The following is a 17582-nucleotide window of genomic DNA, read 5'->3' as shown; positions in this document are numbered from 1 at the left end:
CTGACCCTTCAGCCTCACTATTACTTCCAATCTGGTAATCCTTTTTACTGGCTCTCACTCTCTCGATGTCCTCTCCTCCTCCTTTTTCTATTTATTAGTGAACATTCTCTATTATTCTGCTTTTTTTTTTTTTTTTTTTAAATATATTTTATTGATATTTCACAGAGAGGAAGGGAGAGGGATAGAGAGCTAGAAACATCGATGAGAGAGAGACATCGATCAGCTGCCTCCTGCACACCCCCCACTGGGGATGTGCCCGCAACCAAGGTACATGCCCTTGACCGGAATCGAACCCGGGACCCTTCAGTCCACAGGCCGACGCTCTATCCACTGAGCCAAACCGGTTTTGGCTATTATTCTGCTTTTAACAGCACTGATTCCTGATAAAATTTTCTAAGTTTCAGTTCTAAGGACAGGGCCCATCCCTGTTTCTAACAGTAATAAAGATCATTCTCTTTTACAGTAGTAAGGTTAATCAAAATAAAATGTGAAAGGGAAAAGATTAGACATATGGGTTTAGTGTACCCTCTTATCTTTTATTTCAAACTCTCAAGGGAGAATGAAACTTTTTTTTTTTAAATATATTTTATTGATTTTTCTAACAGAGAAGAAGGAAGAGGGATAGAGAGTTAGAAACATCAATGAGAGAGAAACATCGATCAGCTGCCTCCTGCACACCCCCTACTGGGGATGTGCCCACAACCAAGGTACATGCCCTTGACCGGAATCGAACCTGGGACCTTTCAGTCCGCAGGCTGACGCTCTATCCACTGAGCCAAACCGGTTAGGGCGAGAATGAAACTTTTTATAACAGGAGAGAGCTAGGGGAATTCAGGAAAAGTGAGAAATTACATAGCTATTGTGCTTCTAATAAACATTAATAAAGACCTAATTTTATAAGAAAAAATAATAAGGTAACCTGACAAGGACAGAAAGAACACAGAACAGTCAGTAAACTTCATTAAGAATCTTAGATTATACCTTAGGCCAGGATTTTCAACCTTTTTCATGTCATCTGGAACACATAAACTAATTACAAAAATTCTGTGGCACACCAAAAAATATATACATTTTTATTTTTTGCCAATCTGACACAAGAAATAGGTATAATTTTGATTCATTCACACAAGATGGCTTTGGTTGAGTTGGCTGTTCACATTTTTCCATTCGATAATCTAAGGGAAAAGAGGTCAGCACCCCGGACTAAATAGTTAGGTATTGCATGTTTTAAAAATTCTCGTGGCACACTGGTTGAAAATTGCTGCCTTAGGCTAATTATTTAACCCTTAGTACATAATTTCCTTATTAATTTGTAAAATGAGGGGGCTGCATTATATCAGCAATTCTCAAACTCCCCGTCCCCCCCCGGAATGGCAAATTCCAAATGACATTTTATCCAGAATGTCAATTTAAAAAATCTCCATGCTGTCTTCTGAGAGAATTCTGAACCCTGAACTCCCAGGAACATACTTTAAACTTTTCTAGATCATTTGATATCTGTATCATTTGTAGAATATCTTAGAACTCTAAAAAGACCTATGAATCTTTGTATCTTGAAAAGGCCAGAATCAGTATGGACAGCTTAGTTCCCAGAATGCCTTAGAAAAGAAACTTGACATTTGAGGCAAAATGCTGAGCATGAACATGTCAGACAGTTTAAAATAACATTTTCTATAAATATATCTGTGAATATTTTCTATAAATAAATATGTATAAATGTAAGAGATAAAATAAAAGAGTAAAAAGCACACGAGAAAGTAAAATGTACTATGTAAACAGAAGGAGTTAGCACAATAAGGAATGTGGTTTCTGCCAAAGAAGTTTACATCAAATTAGAGACAAGTAACATGCATATCAGGAACCTAAAAGGTCTAGTTGGCGTGAGGGATGAAGAGCTTTACTTAGCCATACAGTGTTTTCAAAATTTCAAAGGGAGGATTAATCCAAAGTGGGAAGAATGGAGCAGAAAAACAAGGTAGGTGAAGATTACAATTATAAGTAAAGAACAACCAATCAACAGTTATCAGTCTTTCTAGATCTCTAACACTGTAGTTTGTGTAATTTTAAACCACTTTCTCTTTTCCAAGTTTTCATCATTTCCTACTGTGTCATCCTCTGTGCAACTGTTATCTTTCTATCTCATTCAAGTTACCATAGAAGAAAGAGCATCCATTTAGAACAATGAAAGTCGAGTATCAGCTCTAAAATGTATTAATATGTAACTAACTACTCTGGTTCTCAGATTCCTTAATTATAAAATGATCACAAGACATTTAACTACTTTTAAATTCTATTTTAAACATATAACTCTGTAACACAATAACCTGGCTACAAGGGAAATCTAACCAGCCATTTTCCCTCCAACAATAAGTTTCATTTTGATAATACTGCTCATCAAAAATTCTATAATTACTTTAAATAGGCTCTGAAATGAAAGAAAATGACATTTAATCAATTAATTTCCCATTACCTAGCATGTTCCTCTATTATACTCAAATTTATAGCCACATTTCAAAGCCCAGGGCTAAAAGAAATAACTAAATCAATGAGTGGCTAAAATGTGCCAGGCAATGCAAAGCATTTTATATACACTACACCTCAGTTTTGAAAGAATCCCTTATAACAGTTCTGTGATGTTAATATTTTATCCCCATTTTAGAAATGTTGAAACAAGTGCCCAGTAGTAAGGCTATGTAACTTGTCGATTATACAAAAGCTAAGAAGTAGCAGATGGACAATAAACCCAGTCTCTTTGGCTTCAAAGCCAACGTTACAGCAAATCTACTAATAAAAAATGAATGGAGGAATAGGCAGACCTTTCTTGCACCTCCTCCCAGGGCTAGACTGGATATAAAACTGAAGTGGGGAACATACACCTGGAATTAAAACTGAGGTCCAGCTGAGGAGATTTATATTAAAGGACAAAAAAAACCCAGAGACCAGTAGGAAGGGCGAGGTCGCTACAGGAGCTGACCCAGCTTCCAGGGAAGGCAGGCCGAGAGTGAGGAGCAAGCTCTGAAGCTACAGGAAAGTCTTTTCCCTCAGAATATCAAGGCCGGAACCCAGGCTAGGCTCCATAGTCCAGAGCACCAGACCTGGGAACAGCAGCCCAGGTAACATCAGCTCTGAAAGGCAGCAGGGTTTCAGGACCTGGCTGAGTCTGGAGCTGGTAGGAGAGAAAGCCCCAGTTTCGTTTTTGTTTTATTCATTTGCAGCTACTCACCTGAGGCTTCAGTGCAGAGGGAGGCACAGACTTGAGGTGCATAAGGAGAGGCTGGGTGGGAAGCACTGCAGGGAGATGTGGAAAAGCAGCAGCCAAGAATCCTGTATTTGGTCGTTCATAAGCACCCAAACTGAAATGTCTATTTTCACTGAGAGCAGCTAGCCTCTCCCAACAGCCATAGGACAGGTGAAAATAACAACCACCTCACTCTAGGACTCAGGGGTGGGCAAACTTTTTGACTCGAGGGCCACAATGGGTTCTTAAACTGGACCGGAGGGCCGGAACAAAAGCATGGATGGAGTGTTTGTGTGAACTAATATAAATTCTAAGTAAAGGAGCGGAGGGGAGAGCAAGAGAACCCTCCGCTCTTTCGGCTCCGCGGGCCGTAGTTTGCCCACGGTTGCTAGGTGATACAGCCTGCCCTATCCTCTGGAGCTCTGCCTGCCACACCCTGCATTTTGACTTTTCAGAGGAAACAAAAACAGAGGACAAGCCTGCAGGTTTGAACAGTCTCAGGGACCATCAGTGATTGGGGGAGGGGCCTCCTGCCCCATTATCCAGGGAACATGACTGGTACTTACCTTAAATAGGCTCTGAAATGAGAGAGCTGATAGAAACTCCAGGTTTCCAGATGATTCACAGGATTGCATACAAGGATCTCTGTCCAGCCAAGGGCAGAGTAATATTTTGGGCCACTCACAGAAGAGTAGCTCTGGGATAGGGAAACATACCCATCAAATTCCCTGAAATCTGAGCAGCACTTCTCTGCCTAAAGCCTTTTCAGAAACAGACTTTTGAGTGATTAAGGTTGACAACTGGGCTGTGGCCAGATGGCTCAGTTGTTTGTAGCATCATCCTGTACACCAAAAGGCTGAAGGTTCGATTCCCTGTCAGGACACATACCTAGGTTGTGGGTTCGATCCCCGTCAGAGGCAACTAGTTGATGTTTCTTTCTCATATCAGTGTTTCCCTCTCTTTCTCATTCTCTCCCTTCTCTCTCTCTAAAATCAAGAAAAACATCCTTGGGTGAGAATTAAAATAACCCAAACAAACAAACAAAAAAATAGAAGAGCCCAGGGAACCAAGGGAAGTTTGCTGACCCATCTCTGGACCCCATGCTGCGAACAAACATGCATTAGAGGGCAGATTGGCCCTTTCTACTTGCAGCCAAGTCCTGTGGAGACAGACACAAACTGGATCCCTTGGAGCTTCGAAAGCACATTGCTGAAAGCCAAAGGAAGACAGTTTCTGACAGTGGTTAGCACCTAAGTACCTCATGAGAAGCCCAGAATTGGCAGACAGAACAGTTAGCCAGTCATCAGAAGAGGAGGATCCAAAGGGAACTCCCATGGGGCACTAAACTCTGCTGAAGTGAACACCACTTCATTTTTTCTTTTTCTATTTTTTCCCTCTTTCTTTTCACTTTTTTGAATTTTTCTCTTTCCTTTCTTTTTTCCCTTTTTAAATTTATCTTCTTTATATATCTGACTTTATTTGTTATTATTCTAGTCTCTATTGTTTTGCTTATATATCTAATTTTCTTCTTCCCTTTTTAAAAAAATATTTTTAGAGAGGAAGGGAGAGGAAGAGAGATAGAAACATCAATGATGAGAATCATTGGTTGGCTGCCTCCTGCACACCCCACACTGGGGATTGAGCCCACAACCCATGCATTTGCCCTGACCAGGAATCCAACCTGACCTGATTCATAGGTGTTTGCTCAACCACTGAGCCATGCCAGCTGTGCTCCTCTACCCTTTTCCTACTCAATCTTTTTTTTTTTCTTTCTCTCTTTTCCTTTTCTTGCTGCTTTCTCCTCTATTTCCAATATCATATTTTTTTCTTTCCTTTTCTTCCTCCGTTATTTTAAAACTAGAGGCCCGGTGCACAGAATTTGTGCACAGGTAGGGTCCCTAGGCCTGGCCAGTGATCAGAGCTGATCCAGGCCTTCCCGCTGCCGGCCGGGGTCTTCCTTCATTCCACGCTGCCCCCTGGTGGTCAGCCCACAACATAGTGAGCAATTAGTCTCCTGGTTGAACTCCCACAGGGACAATTTGCATATTAGGTTTTTATATAATAGAGACGTTTTCCTTCCCTAATTCTTTATTCTTAATTTTCATTATTTCAGCTCTGCACCTACATATTCCTTTTTCTCCCCCCTTTTATTGTTTTTCTTTGTGTGTTTGTTTTTTGTTTATTTTGTTGCTTTTCTCCTCATTTTTTTCCTTCTATCATTCTTGCACTCCTTTCTCTTTCCTAATTCTCTCTTCTCTGATGGTTGCTTTTATTGTTACTGTAGAGGTCTTGTATATGTTTTTGTTTTGTTTCTTTTGTTTCACATTTTGTTGTGTTGCATTTTGTTCTGTTCTGTCAGCACCTCCACAACAGCTCGCATGACAGAGGTGAGCTACATAATAAGCCAGCCTGAGAGGAGATTGCATCCATGAATGGGACAATAACATTCAAGACTGAACTACAATAGGAGAACCTAATTAATTCAAGCAAAGGCCTTTCCTAGAGCACCCAGCTCAGGAGATCTAAGAGACTGCACCACGGGGTCCCACAAAACACCTACTACATAAGACCACCCCAGAAAGTCTGGGAGGCATAACAGTTTGATCTAACACATAGAAACAAATACAAAGGGACAGCAAAAATGGGGAGACAAGGAAACAACTTCCAAATGAAAGAAAAGGAGGAATCAACAGAAAAGGAACTAAAAGAAATGGAGGCAGCAATTTTCAGATAAAAAATTCAAAGTAATGGCAATAAGGGTGCTCAAACAATTCAGTGAGAACTACAAACAACTTAATAAGAATTATAAGGGACTTAATGAGGGCTACACTCCACTTCTCCAAAGTGGACATACAGAAGTCCAAGAGACATATGAAAAAGTGGTCAAAGTCACTAATCATCCAGAGATGCAAATTAAAATGACAATGGGGTATCCCCTCATATCTGTCATCAACAAATGGCTATCATCAACAAATCAAAAAAAGACAAGTGCTGGCAAGGATGTGGAGAAAAGGGAACCCTAGTACACGGCTGATGGGAATGTAGACTGGTGTAGATATTGTAGAAAACAGTATGGAGTTTCCTCAAAAAAATAAATATGGAACTGCTATTTGACCCAGTGTTCCCACTTCTAGCAATATATCCTAAGAAGCCCAAAACACCAATCAGAAAGAATGTAGGCACCTCTATGTTCACAGCAACACAATTTACAATAGCTAAGATTTGGGAAACAGCCCAAGTGCCCATGAGCAAATGAGTGGATAAAACAGCTATGGTACATTTACACCATGGAATACTATCCTATATAATAAAAGCCTAATATGCTAAGTGTCCAGTCATCTGGTCGGCCGTTCAACCAATCAAAGCGTAATATGCCAAGGCTACTCAACTGCTCACTATGACATGACCACGAGGGGGTAGACACTCGGACCGGTAGGTTAGCTTGCTGCTGGGGTCCGGCCACTCGGGACTGAGTGAGACAGGCCGGACATGCCCTGGAGCCCTCCCGCAGTCCTTCCCCAGCTGGCCAACCTCCTGCGTCCCTCCCTGGCCCCAATCGTGCACCAGTGGGGTCCCTTGGCCTGGCCTGAGCCCTCTCACAATCCGGGACCCCTTGGGAGATGTCAGAGAGCCGGTTTCGGACCAACAGCGGAACGACTGGTCGCTATGATGTGCACTGACCACCAGGGGGCAGATGCTTATGCAGGAGATGCCACCTGCTGGTCAGTGTGCTCCTACAGGGGGAGCACCACTCAGCCAGAAGCCGGGCTCATGGCTGGCAAGCGCAGCAGCGGTGGTGGGAGCTTCTCCCGCCTCCGTGACAGCACTAAAAATGTCCGACTGATGTCAGTCGGACATCCCCCAAGGGCTCCCAGACTGTGAGAGGGCACAGGTCAGGCTGAGGGACCCCCCAGAATGCACGATTTTGTGCACCGAGCCTCTAGTGTGGGTATAAAAAAGAAGGAACTCTTACCATTTGCAAGAGCATGGATGGACCTGAAGGGTATTATGCTAAGCGAAATAAGTCAGTCAGAGAAAGATAAGTATCACATGATCTCACTCATATGTTGAATCTAATGAACAAAATAAACGGATGAACAAAAGAGACCCAGAGACAAAGAAGCATGAAACATACTGATGAATTTCAGAGGGAAGGCAGGGGTTGGGGGTGGGGGTGGGGGAAGAGATAACTGGGGAACTTATATGCATATATGCATAGCCCATGAACACAAACAATAGTGTGGTGAAGGCCTGGTGGGGGGAGGGGAGAGAGGTTCAGGGTGTCATTGGGAAAATAAACAAAGGGGACATCTGGAGTACTTTCAACAATAAAGATAAATTTTTTAAAAAAATGAATGGAACCCTAGCTGGTTTGGCTTAGTGGATAGAGCATCGACCTGTGGACTGAAGGGTCCCGGGTTCGATTCCAGTCAAAGGCACATGCCCGGGTTGCAGGCTTGATCCCAGTAGGGGATGTGCAGGAGGCAATCAATCAGTGATTCTCTCTCATCATTGATGTTTCTTTCTCTCCCTTCCTCTTTGAAACCAATAAAAAACAACAACAACAACAAAAAAAACCCATGGAAACTGTACAAAACATTTTATGGTCATAAATATTTCTATGTATAAACAGTTTAGAAAGAAGATGCAAATATAACAAGACATGAAGACTATACCTACACACACTGACAACCTTAATTGTATTTCTGTCTCTGATGGGCTTGACTGAATTATATTGGTCTAAGTATTTAAACAGCTAATTTATAGCATGTAAAATACTATTTCTCCTCCTGCCCTGAAAGAGAAATTATCAGAATTGAAAAATATCTTAGAAGTGTAGCCTTTGTAATATAAGAAATCCCTTAAAGTCTCTTATAAATTGCTCACTCACCTTTAAGAGAGAACTTACTATTTCCTATAGCACCTCATTTCATTTTTCAATGGTATTATTCTTTGTACTGAAATGAAATCTGCCATCCACTGACTTTTGCTTTGTCCTCTAGCCACAAAGCATACAGTCAACCCAAGGATAGAACATGTACTACAGCTTACTACTTACTTGGCCCTTCTCCAAGCCTTTGGCAAACACTGCTACTGGATCAGTATAATTTTCTCTGAAAACCAGAATGCATCCAATAAGTCGTAATAAGCTCTAGAAAATCACTACCAATCGATTAGAGCTGGCACACACAAATTGAAATCTTGTTATCCTTAATCTAATTCTTTTTGCACATGTTTCTTATAACTTTAAAGACAGTTATCAAAGCTGTTAAATCTCTTCTTTGTACATTTTCTTTCAGTTCCATATGTAACAGGATTCTCATCATCTCACTATTCTAGCATTCTTTACTGAATAACCTTTCATAATGCTTATCTGATCTAAGGTATGATCTGATCCAACTCAAAGATTTTTTATTTCTCTTTGGCAAACCTTCTTTCTCCTCCTAATCTTGGGATACTGCTTATGATTTGATAGGTAGACCTTTGTTTTCTTACTTATAAAGTCTTTCCAATTATGGGTTAGTAACTATTTTCATTGGCTTCTATAGTCCATGATATCAGATCATTTGTTACAGGTAATTCAGATGATGTCAACTCCCCTACTGAAAGCCCCTCAATTGTCTTCCAATATATCCTATCTAATAAAAGAGTAATATGCAGATTGACCATCACTCCAACACAAGATGGCTGCCCCCATGTGGACACCAAGATGGCCACCACAAGATGGCCAGCAGGGGAGGGCAGTTGGGAGGGGCCAGGCCTACAAGGGAGGGCAGTTGGGGGCGATCAAGCCTGCAGGGGAGGGCAGTTAGGGGTGACCAGGCCAGCAGAGGAGGGAAGCTGGGGGCAAACAGGCTGGCAGGGGAGCAGTTAGACATCAATCAGGCTGGCAGGGGAGTGGTTAGGGGGTGATCAGGCTGACAGGCAGAAGTGGTTAGCGGCAATCAGGAAGGCAGGCAGGCGAGCAGTTGGGAGCCAGCAGTCCTGGATTGTGAGAGGGACATCCCTTGAGGGGTCCCAGAGTGGAGAGGGTGCAGGCTGGGCTGAGAAACACCCCCCCCCCCCGTGCACGAATTTCGTGCACCAGGCCTCTAGTAGCCTATAAAGATCCTAGCAATCTAGCACCCCCCCCCCACCCCGTGCACGAATTTCGTGCACCGGGCCTCTAGTAGCCTATAAAGATCCTAGCAATCTGGCACCTACCTATAGTTGCTATTTTACTTCACAATGATCTACTCACCATTTTTATTCTTATGACACATCAAGTTCTCTACCTTGAAGGTAGGGGACATAGGCTTTGTATCTTCTGCTAGGAACACTTTCCCTGGATCTCTGCAAGTCTGGCAATGTTTCACAGATCAGGTCTCAGGTTAAATGTAGCCTTCTCAAAGAGACTTTCCCTAATTACTCTATTCAAGTTAGCCCCCCTCCAATTTAATTACACCATCCCACTTACTTCCTTCATTGCACTTGTATATTAAAAGAAAAAAGCTTGTTTGCTATTTATCTTCATTCATTAGAATGTAAGGTCCATAAATTTAGGGAATTGAACTATCTTGATCAAGTATCACTAGCATGTAGAATGATGTTTGGCATAGAACAGAAAATCAGTGATTATTAAGCTTATGAGTTCCATGACAGCCGTGAGTATATATTATCTCTGTAAACTAGTAAAATATCTGGTACATGTAAGATGATCAATAAATATTTGTGAAATAAATAGAGTGATCTTATCCACTTAACATTCACTCATCAGAAGACTTCCATATACACATATTAGAGTCAAGAAAAGCAATGATGAGGGGCCTGATTAGGATGCTGGTTGTGAGGATTAAAAAGAGTTATAAATTGGAAAAATATTTTAAAAGTAGAAGATAGAGCAGTAACCGCCACTTCATATCATCATTAAGAATTATGAATCTTAAGTATTAATATATATAATTAAAAAAATGACATATATACCATCAATCTGAATACTAAATGATAAAAAAACTTAATATCCTTTTTACATTTTAGATAAAATCATGATTAAGTTTTACTATTTTGTTCCCATTCTCCAATGGATGTATTAGAATGAAATAATAAAGTTATTTATTATCATGGATTTATTTTTTAATCCTTTCCCAAGAATTATGTTTTTGTTATTGATTTTAGAGAGAGGAAGGTAGGGAGAGAGAGAAACATTGATGTGAAAAAGAAACATCGATCAGCTGCCTCTTGTACACACCTCAACCGGGGATCAAACCTGTAACCTAAGTATGTGCCCTGATGGGGAATCAAACCAGCAACCTTTCAAGTACAGGACAACACTCCAACCAACTGAGTTGCACCAGCCAGGGCTCAGCATTAATTTAAATTTACTGTAGGACAAGTAAACCTCTATGGCCACAGATTGCATTCAAGCCATTCACATAATTTATGAAAGCCACTGAGACACATGGAGGGCTGGATGAATAAGCATAATAGCTCGTTTCAAATCCAGCTTTGATAATATAACCCAGAAATGGTGGGTCAGAAGAATCACCATAGTGCTTAGAGAGTGCATTACTAACATAAAATTTATTTCAATATTAGATCTCACCTGGTTGCCAATCTTTCAGGTTAATACAAACTATACATTTTCAAATCACTACACAAATGAAAGCTACAGCAGCAATCTGATATTCACCTCTATCTTAACGTAGATTTAGGTATAACTCAACAGATGACAAATGTCAAGAATACTAGCTTCTTTTCAATTCTGTTAAAAATAAAACTTCTGTCTTATGAAACATAATTTACATCCAAAATGAATACAAGGAAAATTCAAGTAAAAAGTTTCTCATCTTACCCTGTCTAGTTCCAGTGTAAACTTCTGGTCCCATGACTGATTGGAAATGGGTTTCCAGCTAGTTTGACCAACCACAGTATTATCTAGCTTCAAAACTGCGCAGACATCATCTGTAATTACAATTTATAAAATTGCTTAAATATTTTAAAACATTTAAAATAGAGGTATCACTGTTTAATAGAAATAAAAGTCTTCCAATCCTTCAAAAATAAAGTTTTTCTTAATCAATACTGAAGCTTCTGAATCTTAAATAGCTAGTTTTATATATACATACACTACCACTACACACTCCTAATTGATCCTGTTTGACAAAAACATCAACTGCTATTTTATTTATATTAAAATGTAATTGAAAGGGTGAACAAATGACCAGTAGCTGTCTGCCACAATGTATGTCTGTGTTTGTAGAGTTGGCCGTGAAACAATGTGAAGGTTGGGGGTGTTGAACCCCCGTGCAGTCAAAAATTTGTATAACTTTTGACTCTCCCAAAACTTATCTACTAACAGCTTACTGCTGACTGGAAGGCTTACCAATAATATAAACAGTCAAGTAACACACATTTTGTATGTTAAATGTATTATGCACTGTATTCTTACAATAAAGTAAGCTAGAAAAAAGAAAATATTTTAAAACCACGAGAAAGTACATTTACAGTATTGTACATATTTATTAAAAAGATTCTGCAAATAAGCAGACCTGCATAATTCAAATTTGTGTTGTTCAAGGGTATACCAATAGCAATCATCCAGTTTTTCTCCCTCTATATTTGCTATTTATAGTTTGTTACCTTAGACATTTTTAATTTTCACATTTTTCCTAAAGTCTCTCTTCTACCTACAGGAAATAAAAGTCATATTAATCTTTGTTCTCTGTTCTAGGTGGAAATGTCATGTGCCTTTCTCTCTAGTTATATATTTCTATCATTGTATAATTATACTTTTTTTTTAAATTGATTTTAGAAAGAGAGAAAGGGAGGGAGCGAGAAACATGCATTTGTTGTCCCACTTATTTATGCATTCATTGGTTCTTTCTTGCATGTGCCCTGACCAGGGAGAGAACCCACAACCTTGGCTTACTGGGATGATGTTCTAACTAACTAAGCTACCTGGACAGAGCTGTAAGTATACTTTTAGAATGTCTCCAAAATGCTTCACAAACCTGTTATATTTTACTATTACCATCTTCACCTGCTCTCCCATTTCAATATACTACTGGGATAGTGGGCTACTATTTTAGTAAACACGTTTGTCCAGTGGTTAGCTATCAAAGTTCAATGTTAGTTTAGAAGTGCCACTATATCATTAAAAGAATCAAGATGTGACAAGTCCCACAGCCTCTGTACACTTTTAGTTTGGCGTAGAGAGTGATATCTAATATTTCATTTCTTCCAAAAGAATTAATGCTATATGTCATTCAGTTTTCTAATTAATGCTTTATGTCATTCAGTTTTCTAATATGTTTTCAATAAAGTAAATTTTGTTTCCTTTTTTCATGTTCCTGTCATTATAGCTTTTAATTATTTTAAACTATGAAAATCATTATTTTAATGTTTGTTTTTTTGGTCCAACTTTGACTCTCCCCATTCTACTGTGTCCCCAATGCTAAGTTCTTTGTTCTTTAATTTGTTATATATGATTTTTAAAAAATCTAGTTACTGAACTTGATAAGTCATCGGTTTTTAGGAGATTTCGACTACTTCCACTTTTACTTTTGCTCGTTCTGCTCATGAAAGATGATCTGGTTTCACTTGGACTCCAACCAGGTAGTGCAACTGATGTTGCTTTTGACCGTCCAGGGACATTTTCTAGGATATCTTGACAGCCCATAAGACGAACTTCCAAAGTACCTGTTAGCATAAAAAATATCAAATAAGAACATTTATTCTGTTTTTTAAAATATTTATTGTTGAAAGTATTACATAGGTCCTCCTTTTCCCCCAAAACCCAGCCCACTCCCATCCTAAGAACATTAATTCTTAATATATAAAATTCAGTATTTGTTAGCTATTTAAAAATGGGGAGGTGGGTGGCTGAGGGGGAGGAGACCTGTAAAGTAGCAAAATCTCTTCTCCCAGAGGATCTGTGGTGTAACTATCATCTTTCTTATTTTAATTAGAGAAACCTATTGAAAAATCTTAAGGCAACTATATAAAATTTTGTAGAAAAAACAGCACCTCCCGATACTGTCTGTAGGGCATAAAACAAGTTATATAAACTTCCTGTGTATCTGAATACACACTTCTAGAATTACATGGAAGAATTACAGAATAATGTGGCTAGGACATGTGGGAGGGGAAACACATAGCTAATATGCCTATTAAAATAAACATACAGAAATTAGAAATCTGACAGCTGTGTTTAATAGTTATATAGTTAACATAGAAAAGGACTTTACAGGTTTCTTTTGCATAAATAAATGGGTTTCTGTTCTACAAGAAGATGTAAAATAACATCTTTCCATTCTAATAGTTTAGTCAAATAATTATGGGATGTAATTATCAAAGCACAAAGTAATTGCAATTTCCTTAGGCAAATAAATACTAACGGTGTTCAAAATGAAAATGAGGAACTGTGAATTAGGGCACCTGGAATTACAGCTTTGTCATCATTTGGGCTACACTTAGTGTACTAAGATTTAAAAATGGTGCTTTAGTATTAAAATTTTAGATACTGCACATAACATAACACTTTAGGAAGAGTACTTCCTGGTAAAAGCTGTTCCATTAAACTTAAATAATTCAAGATTAATTTTATTTAAAGTTTTTAAATATCTAAAAGTAACCAAAGGGCTTTTAACAGAGTAAAAAAGCCTGGATTTGTCTTCAACTCAAAAAACAAAATCAAGACAAAATATTTGGGGGAAAAAGTATTAAAATACTGGATTTCAGACAATGAAAAACAGTGATCCCTAAGAGATGGGAAACAAATGAGATGAACTCTAAGATTGATTCAGCTTACTGCCTTGAGAATATCCAGGACACAGTGCAGGGACAGAGAATCTCAGGTGGAGCCAAATGGACTACCTGAGTTAAGGAGACAGAACTGAGACTGAAATGACCCAGGCTGCTGGAGGCTAATTCCAGCATGTCATAATAAATGCAAGAAGTCCTCAAAAGGTTGATGGGCTTCTATATTCAGCAGGGCTGAATACATATTGTTGCTTACTGGAATGGCCGAAGGCATTTCCTCAAACCTGAAGATCTGCATATATTATTGCCTGTTAACAGACAGCTGAGGGCATTTCAATCTACATGTTATTGCTTCCTGCTGGCCAAACAGCTGAACAGCCGAAGGCATTTCCTCCAACCTGTCAATGCCTACTGTATACCAAACTTACCTTTGATATGTATATCTACTTTGCTATAGGGCAAAATGTGGAAATAAAAAGAGCCCTGGGTCAGGAGATAGAGAGAACTTAGCTACAACAGCTAAGCTTCCTCTGGCTCCCCAAAATGCCTTCCAAATTCATATTTCTTCTCTAGCCTCTTTATTAATTTACACGCAGCCTTTCTCCAGATTCATGAACCCTTCTAGATGCTGGATATCACCCTGGCATTACCAGACAACTAGAGTTCATAGAAGACGGCTGACCAGAGACAAAACTCCTTGGATTTACAGACGGTTCCTCTGATCAAGTATTCAGTCTTGATCCAGTAGTAGCAAATAATTACTCTTGGACTAAACAATGTTCTGGTCCCACACAACAAATCTTAAAAGCAATCCCCAAAATATAAACTGCTTCCAAGTAATTTAACTATGACCTAGAACAAAGCTCAAGAATATTTACAGAATTACACAAATATCCAGCACCCAACAAGCTAAAAATCAAAATGTCTGGCATCTAATCAGAGATTACCAACTGTATTTGTTTTCTATTGCTGCATTTTCAATGACCACAACTTAGTTTGAAACAATACCCATTTATTATCTACAGTTCTGTGGGTCAGAGTCTGCGTGGGCAGCTTTGCACTTTCTGCTAAAGATCTCACAAGGCCGAAATCATTGTCTGCCAGACAAGGCTCTTATCTGGAAGCTCTGAAGAAAAATCTGCTTCCAAGCTCATTCACGTTGTTGCAGAATCCAGTTTCTTGTGTCCACAGGACTGGGGAAACTATTTTCTTGCTAACAGCTAGGGAATGTTTTCAAGTTCTAGTAGCCACCTGCATTACTCCCCATGTGGCGGCCCCTTCCTTTGTGAGCCAGCAATGGCACATAAAATTCTTTTCATGATTCAGATTTCTCTGATTTCCTCTCTGCCATCAGTGTCTGAAAATTCTCTGCTTTTATGAGCTCATGTGATTATATTAGGCCTACCCAGATAATTGTCCTTTACATTAACTCAAATTCAACTGATTTAAAAGTAAATAAATAAACAACTGATTAGTAGTACCTTAGTCACATAAGCGAAAACAACCCAAATAGCAATGGCAGGAGAATGGATAAACAAATTTTGTTATATTCACAAGACTGAATACTACTAATAAATAGATAAAACTATTAATACACACAACATAGATGAAAATCAAAATAATTATTCAGAGTGAAAACGAACAGATTACCCTAGCAAAGAAAATGGAATATACTGTGATTCCATTGATTGATTGATTGATTGCTTTCAGAGAGGTAGAAACATCAATAATGAGAGAGAATCATTGATCGGCTGCCCATTGCATGACCCACACTGGGGATTGAGCCTGCAACCCTGGCATGTGCCCTTGACCAGAATCGAATCTGGGACCCTTCAGTCCGCAGGCCAACACTATCCACTGAGCCAAACCAGCTAGGGCTATTGTGATTCCTTTTATATAAAATTCTACAAAATGCAAATATGTAGTGACAGAAAACAGATTAGTGATTGCCCTGGGACAGTTATGGGTAAGGAGAGCATCAGAAGAGCAGCAAAGACAGATTACATGAAGCATCTGAGGACACTTTTGGGGATAATACAATCAAGATTCTGGTGATGGTTTCACTTTAAATATATGACAAAACTTATCAAATTATAGCTTTAAATATGTGTAGTTTATTGGATTGCGGCCCAACCTCATATCTTTACTGAAAATCAAAAAATAGCATGCTTAAAGTTGAGTGAATTCTATAGTATGTAAATTATGTCTCAATAAAGCTGCTAAAAGTGGAGTGGAGGAAGCTCCAATCTCATGTCTGGTTAGGCTATGCAAATCTTACCTAACTGTAAAATGTTAAGGCAGTTTAAGTATAATGGATTCCATTTTAATTTTAGTTAAAAAACAACAACAACAACAACAACAACTTGTATTTGTGTGTTTTATTTGCTTTTTTGTTGTTAAACTGGAAAACTTAGCTCATTTTCAGTGTAAATGCTCAGCTGTAAAAGTAATCCCGGGGAAACTGAAAACATCTGGTTACTACCTCAAACCCTGGTAGCTTATTAAATATTTTAGTAATTTCAATATTAGGAGATAACAATGCTCAACACCTGCTTTCATTTAGGAAAAAAATCTAGAGGGATTTAAGATCTTTATTAAGCATCTAGAAGTTTCTTTCTTTTATGAGGTAATACAATTGCAATTTCAAATAACCATATTAGAAATAGCTTTAAATTACATTTTTATTTTATAACCCACAATATAAAATATTTAAAACAAGCAACTCCAAGAAGTAAATGTTTATTTTCATAACCAGTACCTATGAATTCCATTAGAACAAGTAAATGTATTTTTATTTTAACTTTCTGGAAAAACTACTTTATATAAAAAATTACATTTTACTAAATTCAACATTTAATCTTGGTACAAGTGAGTAGCATTTTTTAATTTTGAGGAAGTCTTCTTTTATAAAAACTATTAAGTGTCTCAAAATGTGGACCTAAAAGATTCATTTACACAGTATATCAAAGTAGCAACAAATATGTAAGTTCAGTATTATAATTATACAACCACAAAATAAACCAGAGAACAAATGAGACAAACCATAAATACTACCATTCAGTGAAAAACTCAGGATAGTAAATGTTCTTACTAATCCTTCATCATGTCTACTCCTTTATTAATACCAATACTATGTCTCTTCCTAGTTACCTCATATTTAGTGGAATTTTTTTAAAACCAAACTCTATTAAGAATTAAGATACTTCTTTTAGACTGCCGATTTATATCACTTGAGTAAAGTTCAACTTCAGGAATAAAGAAGAGGAAAAGAATTGAAAAGAAATTAAAGAACTGGGGAGAAGAGCAAACCAGAAAAGGAAAAAAATTTCTAGCTATATCCCTCGATTTTCTAAAACATGGCTTTATTACTTTTCTAGAACTTGTACTTTTCAAATATTAGAAAACCATATTTTAATCATTCAAAAATTCTTGAATATTAATGTGTTCATGACTAAGTCATAAGATAGTAAAACTTAGATAATAAGTATTATCATTGCCTTTTTATTGTAAAATATTTACCATGTTCAGTAGTGCTCCCTTATCCATAGTTTCGCTTTCAGTTTCAGTTACCCATGGTCAACCTCAGTCTGAATATGCCAAATGA

General features: G+C 38.3%; 1 protein-coding gene across 1 annotated transcript in view; it reads right to left on the bottom strand.

Annotated features, from left to right (window-relative positions):
* Positions 1 to 17582, bottom strand: part of PKN2 (protein kinase N2) — a 154866-nt gene that overhangs the window by 43898 nt on the left and 93386 nt on the right. Inside the window, exons 7-8 of the mRNA XM_080652235.1 lie at positions 12731 to 12916; positions 11070 to 11179 (exon numbers count right to left, since the gene is read on the bottom strand). Of these exons, the coding sequence (XP_080508361.1) occupies positions 11070 to 11179; positions 12731 to 12916 (296 nt within the window). The remainder of the gene's footprint in view (positions 1 to 11069; positions 11180 to 12730; positions 12917 to 17582) is intronic.

Source organism: Plecotus auritus (assembly GCF_963455305.1).
Source record: "Plecotus auritus genome assembly, chromosome: 2".
Classification (NCBI taxonomy): Eukaryota; Metazoa; Chordata; class Mammalia; order Chiroptera; family Vespertilionidae; genus Plecotus; species Plecotus auritus.
The sequence above is the reverse complement of the archived record's forward strand: the minus strand, read 5'-3'. Positions and strand labels throughout refer to the sequence as shown.